The 18,467-nt window shown below is 36.3% G+C and overlaps 1 protein-coding gene across 3 annotated transcripts; it reads left to right on the forward strand.

The window, feature by feature from the left end:
- Positions 1–3,251: 3,251 nt before the first annotated feature.
- LOC149934946 (uncharacterized) lies at positions 3,252–7,119 on the forward strand. Of its 3 annotated transcripts, none has more exons than XM_090154147.1 (2): positions 3,252–3,328; positions 5,680–7,119. In XM_090154147.1, exon 2 carries the CDS (start codon positions 5,767–5,769, stop codon positions 6,958–6,960), a length of 1,194 nt encoding a protein of 397 aa, XP_090010273.1. In that variant the 5' UTR covers positions 3,252–3,328; positions 5,680–5,766; the 3' UTR covers positions 6,961–7,119. The 3 variants fall into 3 exon arrangements, with proteins under 3 accessions (XP_090010273.1, XP_090010272.1, XP_090010271.1); XM_090154146.1 differs by having other exon boundaries at positions 3,278–3,328; positions 5,621–7,119; XM_090154145.1 differs by lacking the exon at positions 3,252–3,328 and adding an exon at positions 3,373–3,420 and having other exon boundaries at positions 5,621–7,119.
- Positions 7,120–18,467: the final 11,348 nt, after the last annotated feature.

Genomic DNA, 18,467 nt, shown 5'->3' on the forward strand with positions numbered 1-18,467 from the left:
TCATAATGTTTCTGGGAGACATTGTGATTTAGTGCTTTATCTTTATAATTTTATTTGTGCTACAGAGGGACCCGGATGGATATGGGTTATTGATATTTATAAACTAGAATACTACTAGAATCGAGAAATATTACTACTTGTATAATATTATTTAATATTTTTTTTAAATCTAAGAATTATTCGTATCTTTACACTTTTTAACAGCAACTAAGATTTTAGATGTCCATAGACATAGCAAAATTTTCTTTTTGAAATTGGAAAAATATTAGATCAATGCGTCAAATAACAGAGACTAAAAATATACATAGATAACCTAGAATTAATAGGTTTTAATTTATGGTTTTCGTATAAAAGAATTAGTAAGGATGACAAAACATATAAAAGTTTTTTTAACGAGTTGAGTCACTTTAACAGGATCTATGGCCTCCACAGAATAAAATATGACTTGCAAACCGAAATCTCAGGTATTACAGTATGCTATCGATATAAAGTCATCATAAAATACCCAAGATAAAAATTTTCATCGATTTAAAATTTTCCTCAAATGCCCACCTTTTCCCCGTTTCGTCCCACTGTGCGTCGTACGTCTTGTTCTTCTTCATATTATATACCCTGGTTTATAATGAAAATACCAGGAAAATGCTTTATCCGTCAGAACTATCCACTGTAATTTTATGGATAGTTTACTATAGGGACTTGGCAGTGCTACGTCACAGTTTTTTTTCAATTGTTTTTATCGTGGGGAGAAAAATGTTACCACAAGGGCAGCCATGGCCAAAGCTACGGAGTGCCAAGTCTCTATTGTAAAGTAAATAGTAGAGAAAAAACGTTCATCGACGATGTTGGACATTTTCGTTGGGAAAGCGATATGTATTTCTAATTAGCTAAAGATTTTTCGAATTATGTAATGCTTTAATTAAAATTTTTATAAACAAATCCAATTCTTGGTAAACCAAAAAGGCGCGCTACTCAATTTCGGCGCCCCTCTCAAATCGGCGCCCCGGGCAGTTGCCCGGGCCTTCAGCCGCCCCTGTTAATAGTGGCCGCCATGAGAGACTCTCATGGCGGCCACTATTGACACTACAGCTGTGACGTTACAAGTTTTCAAAATCGTATCAGACGACAACACTCTATGGCTTAAAGCTTGCAATTTCATTGTCGCGTATCCTGCCTTTTCTAAAAATCGTGTCTAATGAATTAAATAAAACAGCATCCATAGCGTTTTCAAATGCTATTTTTGAATGAGGTATTCGGGGTTAAGCAAATAATATTTAGTGTTTAAATAAAAAATAATATTTTGCGGTTTCTAAAATTGTAAGAGCATAGGAGGAATTTTTTATCCCAAGTCTTGACAATCCAAACCTGACGTATAAAATGCTTTCTAACAAGTCTAAACCCATGCAATTTCTATACTAAAAATGAAAACGACGTAAGTCGAAGCCCGAAGAGGCGAAAACTTCTAAAATAAATGATGACCTAAAACCAGAAGTAAATGAACCAAAGTTATTAGAATTGACCTGAAAACTGGGAGGCGTTTTCCTTATGGAAATCTAGTTAAAACGTAGCTGATGTACAGCCGCATCTACTCCGACGATAAATTTCACTAGATAATTGTGGGTACTATAGTCCCCATGTAAACGCTGTATATAATTCTGTAATTTAAGCACGTGCTCTAAAAATTACGAGAAAAATCGTGAGCGCGCGTTTTGATATCACGTGTTATTTTATCCATTGAAATGTAACTTAAGCCTAACAATGGGTAACATCAGTACGGTGCTCATCTGTTTTCTCCGTGAGACGGTAGGTGGCGATAGTAAAACGTAGGCTCGATAGCCATTTAGCGCGTGTAATTTTAAAGGATGCTTTAAACTATGGTCCCATTAGGAAAAGGTCTCCCACATGGCCAATATAGCAGTCTCCTAACTTTGGTTCATTTACTTCTGCTAAAACGTATTCGAGTCTTTCTTTACCCCCTCCCCTATTTACCCCGCACCTCCAACCCTAGGCCATAATACTATATTAGGGTCTTTGTGCGTAGAAATGAGCAATAAGGAAGGCAGTTGAGGGGAAAACTAAACATGCAAATGCACAGAAAAATTCCACTATAAAAAATGTGTTATATGTATAGACCCCATGGAGAGCCGTCTAGCTAACAGGTGTAAACGCATAATTGCAGACGATAGTTTTTTCAGAGTGAAATAATAAAGAAGAATAAGTTCCGTCAATTGCTAAAAATAAACTCTATCCCGAAGGTCAACTAGCCCAAAAAATCGCCCAACAGCCCAACGATTTATTTATCGTAAATGACTGTCGAAAGTAGCCCAATTGGGCTAGAAAACCGCCAAATTGGCAGCCGTGGACTCGGCGATCGAACGTAAAGTTCGAAAAGTTGGCAAGGACAAGTAAAGTAGGAATGTAACGATCGAGGTAACGAACTATATTTTATTTTAGACGAAAGTATGAGTTCCATTTGGAATTTTAATAAGAAATGTAATTAACTTTTCAAAGTACTTTTATTCTCAAAACGTAATCGAGATTTAATCGGCTTAGTTGCAATTTAATCTGCTTAATCGTGATTTAATCAATTTAATCACTAACTAGATTAAATCGTGATTTAATCCTGATTTAAACGCATTTTAATCCTGATTTAATAGCGTTTTAATCCTGATTTAATGGCGTTTGAATCAATTTAATAATTTTAATCATGATTAAATCAAATGTAATCGGTCAAGAACCCAGATTTAATCATGGGAGTGATCTGCCCCTCGTTTTCATCGCCAAAACAGGCTAATAAACAGGTTAATTTCAATAACTTTGACCGTGTCAATTTCGAGTAAACTAATTTTAAATATTGTCGTCGCGGGAATTTGGGGGCGAATTTCAAACGTCAATATTTCTTCTGCTATAGCCGTCCCTACTAAAATGATTTTACTATTCGACAGACCACGTTTATTATTGTAAAATTTTTAAAATTGAATTTGGAAAACGCTCCAAAAATTTTAATTATTTTTCCTGTTTATTTTACAGGAACTGTGGCGCCATCTGTTTTATTTTTTAAACTTTATTCAATTATTTAGGTTTTTGTGCTTCAGTTGACCTGTGTTGGTAATTAAAAGTATTTAAAAAGTGTTCGTCAGTTGAAAACATTAATTCCGTTAATTGATTATTGTTTAAAATTAATATTAAAATGTTTTATGATTTAGTCCAGTCCATAGGTCAATGTTGTTTCGTCGTGTAACCTATTTCAGCGTAAAATTTATCTTTCGCGGCTCAACATGTCGAGGATAAAAGCGCGTGACTAACACTGCGGAACCAATTCCAAATTAAGGTAATTATTATATTTACGTTAAAGGTAAATTCTAAATACCCCCGATTTTAAACTTTTATTGTTTGATATTATTACAAAATCCTCATAAACAGGTAAAAGGCTTTTAAAATCTTATTTCAATGATTTCCTAACCAAGGCCTAGTTTGAAGATCCTTCCTATTATTCACCCAATTCTTCCCACAGTGATGATTCAACCAAAAATTACGAAAAGCTAATTTTTCAAAAATGTTGTTAAAATAAAAATGCACGCCCGTTTTTTATTTGGATACTTTAGACGATACTGTGTTAAAATTATTTTGCGGAAATGAAAATACTTACTTCGTAAAAATTCGATCCTCTTAATTGTCGTAGGTGAAGTAGGATACGCGATGAGCATAAAAGAAATCTATAACTATACACTCTTTTATATCCTTATTTGTGAGAGCTGCCATTTTATTACAGGTCTGATTTCAAATAGGGCATGCAAGGCCGCTTCACGCGGTCAAGTGCACGCGACGTCTCGAGCTGATGAGCACGTGCAGGTGCCCTTGCCTGTACTATTTTAAATTAGGCCTGTAATGAAATGCGACTTGGTAAAAGAGTGTATAAGTCTTAAAGTTGGTCCTTTTATTTATTTATATGTCATGTTCCTAGAAACTCGAGAACGGTTAGCTCTAGAGCTTTGAAATTTTAATTCAATGTCCAGGGCCGGATTTCCAACTAAACGCGCCTAATTCCAAATACCTGACATGGTTATTAATCTAATTCAATTTTATTTTACTCGACTTTGGACTTTCGCCTCTTTGCTTCCCTTATCTATTTTCGGCTGGTTTCGGCTTTCAATTTTTGAGGTTTTTGACGGGAAGGGCTTATCTTAGTCGACCGTAGGCTCTACATTGACGGACAGGTAGAAGGGGTCGAATTTCGGGGCTCTTCAACGGACTTCTCGCTCTCGACTATTGGAAATTTCAAAATAAGTGGCCCGGCGATTGGGCAAAACCCGTCACGGGTAATCTTTGGTATATCTTTTTTGTACAAGAGGACACGAAAGTAAAGCAGTTCCTTTGTAAAAGGCCAAGTGAAAGGGCTCAAAAATTTTGGTCGCTCCCAAATGGAGAAATAAAATAAAGTTTGGTTAAGAAGTACAAAATAAGTCTCTTTAAATGTAATCGTAGATTTAAATCTTAGTTAGCTTTTCAGTCGACTAATTAAAGAACAAATTCAAAGTTAGCTCTCCCAAAAGTTATTAGGAAGAATCGTCAGAAGGAAATAAAAATACGAAGTTTTTTGAAGAAAGTTTTGTTATGGTGTCGTACTCGAGGGGCAGGTCACTTCCATTTTGGGTGCGTCTTAATCATAGTAAAATTATTAAATCACGGTAATCGTCGATAAATCAGGGTAATCCAGATTAAAAAATTTAATAAAGATTAGAAAATCTAATCACGATTTAATCCATCTAATCATGATTTTAACGATATTTAATCATTCTTATCATGATTTAAACGATATTTAATCATTCTTATCATGATTTAAACGATATTTAATCATTCTAATCGTGATTTAAACGATATTTAATCATTTTAATCATGATCTAATCTTTTTATCAGGATTTAATCATTTTAATCAGATTTAATCATTTAATAATGATCAGGGATAATCATTTAATCATGATTAAATCAGATTTAAACATTCAAATCGTGATTTAATCAACATAATCTTGATTAAATGGAATTTAATCAAAATAATCATGATTAAATCGGATTTAATCTTTCGAGAGGTGCGTCGTTAATCAAGGAAGTGACCAGCCCCTCGGCCGTACTTTTATTTCAGCGTTTACCTTTCTTACGTACCAATCAGATCTAATTCATTAAAACTAAGATCTCGGGCAAAGCCGGGTATTAAAGCTAGTATGGAAATGGTTCAACTTGGTCAAGGTAACTACCTGCGTTCAAAAACCAATTACCCCCCCCCCCCCCCGACCTTTCGCGCGACTGCGGGCATTGCTGCGGCCAAATATCCAGGGATAAAACGTTTCTTTCGACTTGTAGGAGGAAGAGCCAAGACCCTATTCGTGTGGACCCCGGTTTCAGGATCTCTGAAGTAAAGGAAATGGTTCACTGAAAAGTGCCTGAAATCGGGGTCGTAACCTTTCCAAATCCGGCTAATGGGGTTAGAGAAACTTATTATTATTTATCATATGTTTTTCTTTATTTAAACTAGTGGATTTCCTTTATTTACCCTCAAATTTCAAAGTCATTTTCTTGGTTCCTCTGATGTTAGTAAACAATATTTAATTTCATTCATTACTTTCAGAAGGGGTGACCGCCGAATCCATTTCGTGATTGGTAATCTTGGAATTTTATTTGGTTTAGGCCTTAAAAGCAACGGTACAAATCCGGCCAGTCAAAGCAGCGAGACAGATTCATCATCCAAAAGAGACTTTGTGTAAAACTGGCAAAATGAGCGGCCCAGAAGGGAAGAAACACAAATGCACTGAGTGCGTCTATACCACGAACCATGAGGGACATTTTATTGTTCACAAAACAAAACATACCGGCGAGAAATCTTTTCAATGTGACCAATGTAATTACGCGTCTGCACGAAAAAACGGTTTGATTATCCACAAAAAAACTCACATGGGTGAAAAACCATTTGAATGTGACCAGTGTAGTTACGCGTCTGTACGAAAAAACGAGTTGATTAACCACAAAAGAACTCACACTGGCGAAAAACCATTTCAATGTGACCAGTGTAGTTACGCGTTTGCACAAAAAAGCGTTTTGGTAATCCACAAAAAAACTCACACGGGTGAAAAACCATTTGCATGTGATCAGTGTAGTTACGCGTCTGTACAAAAAGACAATTTGATTATCCACAAAAGAACTCACACGGGCGAAAAACCATTTCAATGTGACCAATGTAATTACGAGTCTGCACGAAAAAACGAGTTGATTAACCACAAAAGAACTCACACGGGCGAAAAACCTTTTCAGTGTGACCAGTGTAATTACGCGTCTGCACGAAAAACCAATTTGATTACCCACAAAAGATCTCACACGGGTGAAAAACCATTTCAATGTGATCAATGTAATAAAGTATTTTCACAAAAGATCAATTTGATTTCCCACCAAAGAACTCACACGGGCGAGAAACAATATCAATGTGACCAATGTAATTTCGCTTCTGCATTATGGAACCGTATGATTCTCCACAAAAGAACTCACACGGGTGAGAAACCTTTCCAATGTGATTTCTGTAATTACGCGTCTGCACGAAAAACCACTTTGTCTAAACATATAAAAACTCACACGGGCGAAAAACCATTTCAATGTGACCAGTGTAGTTACGCGTCTGTACGAAAAGACAATTTGATTATCCACAAAAGAACTCACACGGGCGAAAAACCATTTCAATGTGACGAGTGTAGTAAAGCATTTTCACTAAAGATCCAATTAATTTTCCACCAAAAAACTCACATGGGCGAAAAACCATTTCAATGTGACCAGTGTAGTTACGGGTCTGTACGAAAAGACTATTTGATTATCCACAAAAGAACTCACACTGGCGAAAAACCATTTCAATGTGACCAGTGTAATTACGCGTCTGCGCAAAAAAACCATTTGACAAGCCACAAAAAAAACTCACACGGGTGAAAAACTATTTCAATGTGACCAGTGTAGGTACGCTTCTGCATTCAAGAACTGTTTGATTATCCTTAAAAAAAACTCACGCCGGCCAAAAACCATTTGAATGTGACCAGTGTAGTTACTCGTCTGCACGAAAAAATAATTTGGTTATCCACAAAAGAACTCACGGGAAAAAAACCATTTCAATGTGACCAGTGTAATTACTCGTCTGCACAGAGAGCCAATCTCCAAGTTCACCTTCGATTTGATGGTCATCCCGCCAATCAAAGTGGCGCTTCTACCGGTCAAGAACCAGATCCAGGACACCGAACACCGTCACGACCAAGGCTGTTTGAGAGCCTTTGTCGTCAATGGGGAGTTCGTTTTTGCTCGGTGCAGCTTCGACGCCTGACAAATGAACAAATTCAACGTTGCACCGAAACCAACTTGGCCCACGTCGTACAACCCGAAGTTCCCGACCCTGACGTGAACCTAACCTCGACCCTACCCGTTAAGAGGGAAGTGGTCCTTGGCACTGAAAGACTCAGTCGATGTCAGCGCAACCAAAAAAGAGCCCCTTTATGACTTTATGGAATTTGTTGGTGTTCCGTCGGTCGTCAAATTAGAAGAGTTGGAAGGTCGGCCAATTGCAGATAACAACCAGGGTGTCTCAATGAACGCGAACACTCTTGTCAAGGTCGAATGCGCATCTGAAGAACCAATCTTCTGAATTTTAGAACAAAATTACGAAATACGAGGTTTTCTGTCAATTTAATCTTATCTTCGTATTTGTTCAAAACTAATTTAGACGTGTTGGCTTTATCAGACATCGTTCATAAATTCAACGAGACTGTTTGCTTTTTTCTTACTAAAACATTCAGTTTCATTTTGATCCAAATAAAAGTGTTTTCCCAAAGATCGAGTGTTTTCCCTTAGATCAGTCCTCGTAGCACTCAATTTATGTTCTAGAAGACGACATTTGAAGGCGGTTACTAAGAATTAAACCTCAAAATTTAGAACCAAATCTCCTAGTTTAAAACTACACCCCCTAATTTTGAGCCAAATCTCCCAATTTAGAACGATACCTCCTAATTTAGAAACAAATCTCCCAATTTAGAACGATACCTCCTAATTTAGAAACAAATCTCCCAATTTAGAACGATACCTCCTAATTTAGAAGCAAATCTCCCAGTTTTGAATTATACCTCCTAATTTAGAAACAAATCTCCCAATTTAGAACGATAACTCCTAATTTAGAACGATAACTCCTAATTTAGAAACAAATCTCCCAATTTAGAACGATACCCCCTAATTTAGAACAAAATTTCCCAATATTGAACGACACCTAATTTAGAGCCAAATCGCCCAATTTAAAACGATACCTCCTAATTTAGAACAAAGTCTCCCAATTTAGAAAGACACCTCCTAATTGAGAACCAAATTCCCAATTTAAGAACGACACCTACTAATTTAGAACGAATCTTACGAAAGACGTTGTTTTATCTTTCCTCTTATTTTCATAATCTTAATTATTTGTTATAAGGTGTATTTGGTATTCTTAATCTTTTTCATAAATTGTTTTTCTTGCAAAATTTTTAAACAATAAAATGGTTTTCCTTCAGATTTGTTCTCTAATAACTCAATTCTTGGCAGACGTAATTGGTAATGACACTACCGCTATCCCAAGATCCTTTGCCCCAACACTTTTTAGAAGACTGACAAATTTCTAAAAGCATTTGCAAATTCGAAAACCAAAGTTTTTGTAAATTGTTTTGTATTTTTTCCTAAATTAAAATTTAGCCAATCCCATAACACCCGGAAAATGTGGGTTCATCAATAACATCTAAAACGCGTATAGATTCCAAATTTGGAAAATATTCCTTCTACCAAATGAAATGGTTCTTTTCTCTAACAACTATGTTGGTTATATAGTGTGTACAAAATGGCGGGGACCACATTTTGTGGCCAAATCGAGTCTATAGGAAACATTACCCCATTTTTCATTTCTGATTACCTAACAATGGTTGGGTTGTTTATGACTAGTCGGTCTTGTTACTGGGGGACTGGCATTGAGGTTACAGATCTTTGGAGCTGACGATGGGGGAACATTAGCTGATGACAGGAAATCTGGCCCAGATGCTTTTGACTGGTTACTCTTGGAAACATCCGACGCGCTCTCGGTTAGAAGCTGATCATCGAGACTGTCCGAACGAGGAACGCTGGAGACATTTGGAATCAACTCGTGATTATAGTGGATCGTTCCAATGGGAAAAATATTTTAACGCGCTACTATATATCATTTGAATAACCAGGTTGTTAATATTAAATAAAAATTAGAATTCAGTAGTTTGATTTTTTTTTAAGTTTAAACTAGGAGATAATATATTCTAAAATAGAATGAGTTTCTGTCACTCGTTGTTTTGCTAACTCAGATTAGAAAATACAATATTATTCTATTAAATTTGGGTACAGCTTAATTACTATTTTAATAGAAATATTTTCATATATATCTGAGAAATATGTTAAATAAATAACGCCATATAAATATGATTTATAAATAACGTAATATACACAATTTTAATTTGATATTTATATAACAATAGATCACGCTATGGGGAAAATTTAAAAGACTGAGCTGATGGAAAATTAACATGGGGTTCAGGCTATGATGAAATGAGTGATTCTTAGCTCTCCTATAACTTAAAAATGGTTGGTTTGTTAAACTTTAATTTTACATGAAGGTTCTGTAGTTTGTTATTTAATCTAAGGGTGTGCGAGTCCTGTTTTTTTAAATTCGAGTCGAGTCTCGAGTCTTAGAAACTTGGACTCGCGAGTCCTCGAGTCCAAATATTAAGGACTTGATCGAGTCCTCGAGTCCGAAAGAATTAGGTTTAAAGCTTTCGAGTCCAATACGAGTCCGGAATGTTTTTAACGAGTCCAATTCGAGTCCTAATTTTTATTTGTCGCTGTTTAAATAATCGCCGAGAAATAATGGACTTGCCCAATAATAATGGACTCGCCGAGTAATAATGGACTCGCCGAGTAATATTAGACTCGCCGGGTAATTTTCAAATTATCTATTTACTCGAGTCCGCTTCGAGTAATTATGTACCCTTTTCGTGGGAATCGGGTACCCGTGCGAGTAATAAAATTACGTATTCCGAGTCCGATGCACTCACTCATTTTTAAAATAAATAAATAAATAAATAAATAAATAATCAGCTAGGCTAATACCCAAGGCACCACCTTAGGCCCAAGTCATTTAGCGACTTTTTTGTAAGGCTCAGTTAGCCGTTTAAAATTAGAAATAATTAAATTAAATGATTTAACCACCGAATTGTAGCTGAGAGGGCTATAGTGCTATAGTCAGGTCTCTAACATTGTAAGTGCAGCTTACGGAGTTTAGTTCCCCGTTTATAGAATTAAAATATTACAATTTTATATAATTATGTTATTTTTATTAAAGTATAGTTCATAATAATAATTAAATATAATTTTTCATTTATTTATGTATAGTGTATGCAATTTTCATTATTGAAGCATAAATAATAATTTGAGGTTATTTTTTATTATTTCAGCATAGTAAATAATAAATTAATGTAACTTGACGTATTGTTAATTGGTTATGTATGTTACACGTTTAAAAATAGGCATTTGAGGCTGAGCGGTTTTATGCGGTAATAATAATAATCCTGAGCCTGTATATGTAGTTGTAAGTTTGATTTCCCTCAGCGCTGTTGTCTTAAGATTTCAACATTATTAATATAATTATAAATTAGTAAATAAATAAATTAACATAACATTTTCTTAAATTTAGTAAAATTTGTAAGTATTGTAGTTCCAACTTTTGTTTACTGCCTCGAAGAGAAGAATTATTTTTGTTAGGTACTTATTCATCTTTTAAATAACCGTCCTTTCATAAACAATATTTCAAAGTTAAGGCTGATAAGGCTCTAGAAGAAGCAATATAAAAAAATCGCTTTCCGATGACCAAAATAACTTTGTAGAAATTTATTCAGATATGGAAACTTTTCATCTGTGCGGTATGCAACAAGTGTTTCCTTTTAACAAGAAGGATCAGTGCCATAGAGATATAAAATAAGTAGAGGCTCAGAAAGGGGGGAAAAATAGCTTCTTTCTGTTATGGAAATTTCTTCCCCCCCCCCCCGTGGAATGCGTTATATAAATATGTAGCGCCACCACACCGTTCTGAAGGAACTAGAAATAGACGAAAGAAACAAACTACAGCTTTTGAAAACAAAACTTTTTAGGCTTAATGGAAGTTTCTGTAACTTGTAATAGGCTTTATTATCATAAATAAAGTAACATTTTTTTAAGTTTGAAATATTACTTTTTACCTCTATGTCCCCTAGGAGGGGTTATACAATCATCGTGTCTGTCGGTGTGTGTGTGTGTCTGTCTGTGGGCTGCGAACGCGTTACCGGGGCAAAGTCGAAAGACCGTTAACGGAGAAATTTGCGGTTGGTCGTTTTGTTTTTTGGTTAACGCTCACCGTCGTGACGGTGTCAACTCATTTCATTGGAAATTTCATTATTGTCATGTTTATGCGTAATGTGGGAATGTTGAGTTCGTGTTATGGCGGTTGTCGGTGTTAAGTGTGTTGTGTTTGCTTTTTGTATGTATGGGCGTATGCTCTCTAACTTCTTCTTATTATTGACTTTTGGGACGGACCGACTGCTGTGGGTTACGATAAACGTCTCAACGTCCAAATAGCAGGGTTTCCACCAATTGTTTACGGTATTCGTCTTAGTATCGGGCGGGAATTGAACCCGAGACCTTCTGTATGACAGGCGGACGTTCTACCAAAGAACCACCGACACTTATTACGCTTCATCGAAAATTAGACCTTCAGCCTTATCGGAAGCGTTTAATACAAATTAACAGAATATTAAATTTCGGTTTTTATTAAAATTGAACGAAATTTCGTGTTCCATTTAAATTATTGCATCGAAGATATTCTAATGTAGATTCTTCTCTGTTGATTAAAAAGAATGCGCCGCCCAGGTTTCGAACCCGAGCCCTCCTACATGACAGGCGAATGTTTTACCACAGAAACACCGATATATATTACGCTTCTTTGAAAATTATAAACTCAGCTTAGCGTAAGAGTATTGTTGAAGTAATTGCTCAACAGCAAACAGCAAAGCTCCCGAAAGGATGACGACGAGGATAAAATAAATGAGAACTGGTTTATTTACATATATCTAAGACCATTTACCCCTGGACTACAATGCCAACGTTATAACTCCGATTTCAGAGTGTCCGCTACAAAACACCACCAAGTGGAGAAAATCCGCGAAAGTAATCCACAAACATGCAGCAACCCCCCTTCTGTAGGAGGCGCACGATTCGCGCTCTCTTCCGCTGTTTTTCTCGAACTCGGGACGGGGCTCCTCTTCAGTGTTGCCAATGAGCGGGAAATTTCCCGTTTTGCGGGAATTTTTGCTCATAATTTAGCTAGGAGGGAAAAAGAGAATTTTTGTCGAAATACTTCGATTTGGCGGGAATTTTCACTTTTACGAATATTTTCCCCCGACCCAATTTCAAATGCTAAAGTCGGTTAAAGGGGCTGGGAACTACGTTTTCAAAGACGAAACACATTACTTACTATTTTAAAGACAAGCTGTTTTTACCATAGCTATGACTGATAGTATAACGGGCTCTCGGATTGAAAATTTCTGAAAAATCCAGGCTACAGGCCTGATTTCCACCAAAAACATGATTGCGGGAATTTTTTAAATCAGGCGGGAATTTTTAAAACCGAGAGAGGGAATTTCCAATTGAAAACATTGGCAACACTGCTCCTCTTCATTTCTAGCGGGTGGACTAGTATCTAACTGTTAGATACTAGTCCACCCGCAAGAATATGTCAATTCGGAGAAAAGAGAATTCGGTGATATGGGAATTCGGAGAAAGGAGAATTCGGCGTTGTGAGGTCGACCCGTGTTAGATTCTAACACGGGTCGACCTCACAACGCCGAATTCTCCTTTCTCCGAATTCCCATATCACCGAATTCTCTTTTCTCCGAATTGATATAATTCCGAATTGCTTTTACTCCGAAAGTTCATATCTCCGAAGTCCCATTTCTCCGAAATGTATTTAGTGACCTCACATCTCCGAATTCTCGTTTCTCCGAATTCCAATTTCTCCGAATTCCCATTTCTCCGAATCCCCATTTCTCCGAATCCCCATATCACCGAATACCCCTTTCTGCGAATTCCCATATCACCGAATTCCCTTTTCACCGAATTGACATATTCTTGCTTTTACTCCGAAAGCTCATATCACCGAAGTCCCATTTCTCCGAAATGTATTTAGTTACACTATGCAGAGTTAAACCTCCTACGTGTCACGCCCGCTTGTGGCTAAAGCAAGATTATTGAAATTAAATAATCTTGACTAAAGTTTTCCCTTTATTTTAATTTTTGGTCGTAATTAAATATGATGTTTTATTACAGTATAATAAAATTGTTTGGTAGCATATTTTATTGTTACAATACAAATTCTATAATGTAGATGGCGTTGTGTTTTCCGTCCTCTGTCAGAAGGGGACAGAAGAATGAATTTTTAATATAAAAACACATATTAAGCTTTCAATATCCATGTCAGCTACAGTACACAATTAAATAAAAGCAGGAGCCGCGGAATTGGGGGGCAGGTAGGGCCAAATGCACCCGCATTTTGCATGGTAATGTAGGGCTCTTTATACTATATACTTTAGTCGTAGGAGCCTAGGAGGAGCTAGTCATGGAGTACTTCCGCGGTTACTGAATAAATCAGCTTTCAAAAATATTCTTACAAAAAATGTCAACGTTTTGTAAGTAGAATATGTTAAGACAATATAAATTGCGGTAGATAAATAATTTTAAATAAAAAACACCAATATCAAGACCCTAAAAACTACGACTTTTTAAAATCGCGCGGGCAGACTGTCGTGGCTCCTGACAATCGTACCTTTATAGTACAGGCAAACCGGAAGGTGGGAAACATGCATTGAAACAGGGTCAATCGATAAATTTCTTGAAATCCAAAATTCCACATACTATAATTAAATAATTTGTTAAAATTTAACTGTTTAAATAGCACTCTTCTACGAATTCTTGTCTATCACACGTTTAAGAAGAGAGAAAAAATCGCCATTTTGGTAAATGGCGACCTAAATTATGAAAAAGTCAAGCGAAAAAAGCTACATTTTAACATAACGAGTAATACTTTAGAACGTATTGTATATCTACCATATTATTATTGAGAAGTATATTAGCCTTAAAAAAACGTAACATAATTTTAGTTTATAATTATAATTGCAATTTTATATTAATACATAATAACTATAAGTATGACACGTCCTATTCTCCCAATGCTACGTTAGTTAATGATAGTCTGTCTCGGCGATTACCATTCATCCTCTAGACGAACAGATTTTTGCAAATTAAATCGGGACAAATTTTAAACATTACCCAGGTGTTTGAAGGAAGTGCTTTGGCTAGTACATAATACGTAGGTGTCATTTTTTCGACGAATTTGCAGTTTCTAATCCACCGATTACGCAATCACCCCGCGACCGATCATCATTAATATCATTAACCGACGTCGTTCAGTGATACTTATGATTATTATGTTAATTATGATATTATATTAAATCATATATTTTATTCAGTTGAGTGGTAATCAGCTTATTTTAATAACAAATTTTTAACAATAAAAATATTTTGGTACAAGCTAGAGCAGTACAATTAGAATAATTACGTGGCGAATTGAACTAGCGACGAAATAGAAATCGGCGATGATTACTTTCCATGTCGCCACTAGTTCATTCCCCACCTAAGTAATTATCCCATAATCCCAATATAAGAGTCTCTAATAAGGGTACAAACTGGGCACTTACAAGGAGAGTCCCCGATGTGTTAATTGCCGATTTTGTTCAAAGTTGGGCGTATATAATCAAAGATAATTTAAACTCGTACCCTAGATTCGAAATCACTCTCTCGAGCGTTGACGATAGCGTTTACCCACTTCCCGCTGGAACTCAGAAACAATTCGCTCCGTGGTTTGCTCCTAACCGCAACCGATGGAGCCCGATTTTTCTGAGGTCACGTGCCAGAAAAGGGTAAACGCTTGGTAACAAAACCGTCAATGGGAAAGCTCTTAGTATTCGAATCTAGGGTACGAGTGAAGAATTTCGGTTTATTTCTTCTCGTAACAATTTTAATTTTAGGAGAGCGTTTGATTTTAGCAAATCGGACTGAAACAATCCACTAAACTATCGTTTGATCGAATTGGTGAAATAACTAGTGAAACAAAGTCTATTTAAAACCGAGAAATATTGCTTTATTTTTTAGGACTTTTATTTTTTACAATGCTTTAGTTTTCTCCGATTTCCAGTGGTTCTTTTTCATTGAATGCCAGAAGATACCCTTTAAACCCCTCTCGTTCGCTTTCCGCTCCCCCCAAGAGATGACACTTAACACGTGTCTTGGGCCTTCTAGAAAAGGAGCATCCGCGAACAATGCGGGGGTCCCCGGTCTCATCTGGCAGCCATTACAAGGGCTTGTCGAACTCGACCACGTGTACGAATACATCATTAACGACAGAAAGACAAGTTTAAAAATACAAAATACTTTTTAAGAAAACCTTTAATTTTTATCTTTTTGACATTTAGTTTTGAAACTTTTAATTCTTATTTTTAACATTCTACATAATTTTAACAGTTTCTTAACAACGAGTTTAAATTATCTTTGATATAATGTAGACCTATCTGAGATATGAAATTTCCCAAAAGGAGACGTTGCACTTCCCTTTCGATTTGCTATGGAAGCTGAAAATGTTTTGACCACTTTAAACAAAAAATCTCCATTTTAAAAAGCATGGCATGTTTTCGGTTTTACCTACGAAAATTTAAAAAAAAATTAAAATCACGAAATAGGTAATTTCGACCACTTTTAGGTAAATTGGAACATTTTTGGGTAAATTTTAACATTATTGGGTTAAAGTTGTAAATATTTTTGGGTAAAATAAGGAAAAAATCTCATTTCTGTTTTAAGTGGTCAAAAACATTTTCGGTTGCCATGGCAAAACCAATGGATAGTGCACCGTTTCATTTTGGTAAATTTCAATTTTCATATTGGCCTACATTACGCCCGACTTCGAACAAAATCAGAAAAAAACACCTCGGATACTCTCCTTGTTAGTATCCATGGTTTATGAAAATTAAATCTGGGGATCTAAATGGAGGAACTAACTTTCGTAAGTTATTATATTGTTTTCAAGAAATTGCAGTCCATTTTCACTTGAAATGGGGGCGTTAGTAGTTTAGATTATTATTACTGTGTTAAAGTATTTCAAGCAGAAATACAGAAAATGGGAAATAGAGTAGTATCAGTGTGACGTCTCCCATACTTTTCACACGTTCCTAAAATTCTATAACATTCTGAGATTATGTAGGTTAGGTTAGGTCTAGTGGTGTGCGAGTACTCGAAAATTGCGAGTACTCGTTATCGAGTCCGAGTCCGAGTACTCGGACTCGGACTCGGAATACGTAATTTTATTACTCGCACGGGTACCCGATTCCCACGAAAAGGGTACATAATTACTCGAAGCGGACTCGAGTAAATAGATAATTTGAAAATTACCCGGCGAGTCTAATATTACTCGGCGAGTCCATTATTACTCGGCGAGTCCATTATTATTGGGCAAGATTATTTAAACAGGGGTAAATAAATTTCAGACGAATTGGCCACGATAACTTAGTACTCGAATTGAACTCGATAAAAATTAGGACTCGAATTGGACTCGTTAAAAACATTCCGGACTCGTATTGGACTCGAAAGCTTTAAACCTAATTCTTTAGGACTCGAGGACTCGATCAAGTCCTTAATATTTGGACTCGAGGACTCGCGAGTCCAAGTTTCTAAGACTCAAGACTCGACTCGAATTTCAAAAAACAGGACTCGCACACCCTTAGTTAGGTCGAATCCGACTCCTTGAAAATAAGAGCTGGCCTGTAGTCGTTTATTCACTTCATTGCATCGAGTCTTAATTTTTTCAAACATTTCTGCTCATTTTGTTCTTTGAAATCGAATTTGGAATTTTTTGGATACAATTTAGCTTTACCGAAGCACGTCAACAAAAATAAAAGCAGACGAGGAGTCGGAACTTTTTGCAGGTAAGCTAGACGGCGAAATGAAATGCGCCCAACGGGGCCAAACCCGAGGCCAAACCGAAGTGCAGTTCACTCCTTCTTAGAGTGCAGAAGTAATCAAGGTTAAAAATTTAATTGGATTACATTTAATACAACCAAAGCTACAGACATTAAACTTAATCGGATTAAATTCAATACAGCCAAAGCTACAGACATCAAATTTAATCAGATTTAATCAACCAAGAGTGCAGATTTAATCATGGGAGTGAACTGCCCCTCGGGCCAAACCTAAAAACTAAGAATTTTCAACGGAGCTTTTTTCTAAATTATGACAAATTTTGGGGCTTTCCTAATCGAAGAGCGATGCTATTCATTTTACAGAAAGAGAACAATTGTAAAATACGCTAAAATCCCCTGAGACTACATAAACACTCTTTGCTTTAAGGGCGTACCAAAATATTTTTAATATTAAAAATAAAATATACCATTTCATATATAATATCATAACTAACATAATAACCATTATTATGAAACTGAAAGACATCCGTTAATGATATTAATGATGGTCTGTCGTGGGGTGATTGCGTAATCGAAGGATTCCTAACCGGAAATTCGTCTAAAGATTATTTTTACGGCTGTATATAAGAGCCAAAGCACGTTTGGGCAAGGTTTGGGTCTCAAATTCGAACAAAACTACCTTCAGAAACAAAAATAAAGTTTAAAATATGTTCCGATTTAACTCGCGGAGAGTTGTCAGTCCTTAGGATGTAAGTGACCTTCTTGTTTTCTTACCCGAGACTCTTCCACCGCACGATGTTTTCATCTTAATGGGAGATTTTAACCTACATGTTGACTGGTCGAATCCGTCCCTTTGTACAGCCCAGGAGCAAATTTTTTGCAATACTGTGTTTGGCCTTGGACTTCAACAGACGGTATAACAAATCCCACACGCGGAAATAACTTCCTTGACTTGGTTTTCATAAATGACGAACGATTCCTCACTGAGATTCACACTAGAGACAGCCTACCAGGTTGTGATCACTTTGCGGTTGCTGGAAGCCTGAACTTACCTCGGTATTTTGTTCAGAGAATTCATCGAACTATTCTCAATTACAAAGATCGGTCTAAAAATGATCTTGCAGGCACTTTGTACTACGCTCCTTGGGACATTGTTTTTTCTTCAAGTGATATTGATGTGACTTAGGAACTTTGGCTTGATCTCTTTTGGGCATTGAGTTAGGGACAATGTTCCGAGTATAACCATTCATGGAAAAAAGCGTCCGCCCTGGATTACGGCTGGTCTTGTTCACGCGAGCCACGTGAAGAATTCTCTTTTTAGGAAGGCCAAATGGTTGGGAAGAGATTTTGATTGGA

This window comes from Leiobunum rupestre, chromosome 7, assembly GCF_980474605.1.
Source record: "Leiobunum rupestre chromosome 7, qqLeiRupe1.1.hap1, whole genome shotgun sequence".
In the NCBI taxonomy this organism is placed as follows: Eukaryota; Metazoa; Arthropoda; class Arachnida; order Opiliones; family Sclerosomatidae; genus Leiobunum; species Leiobunum rupestre.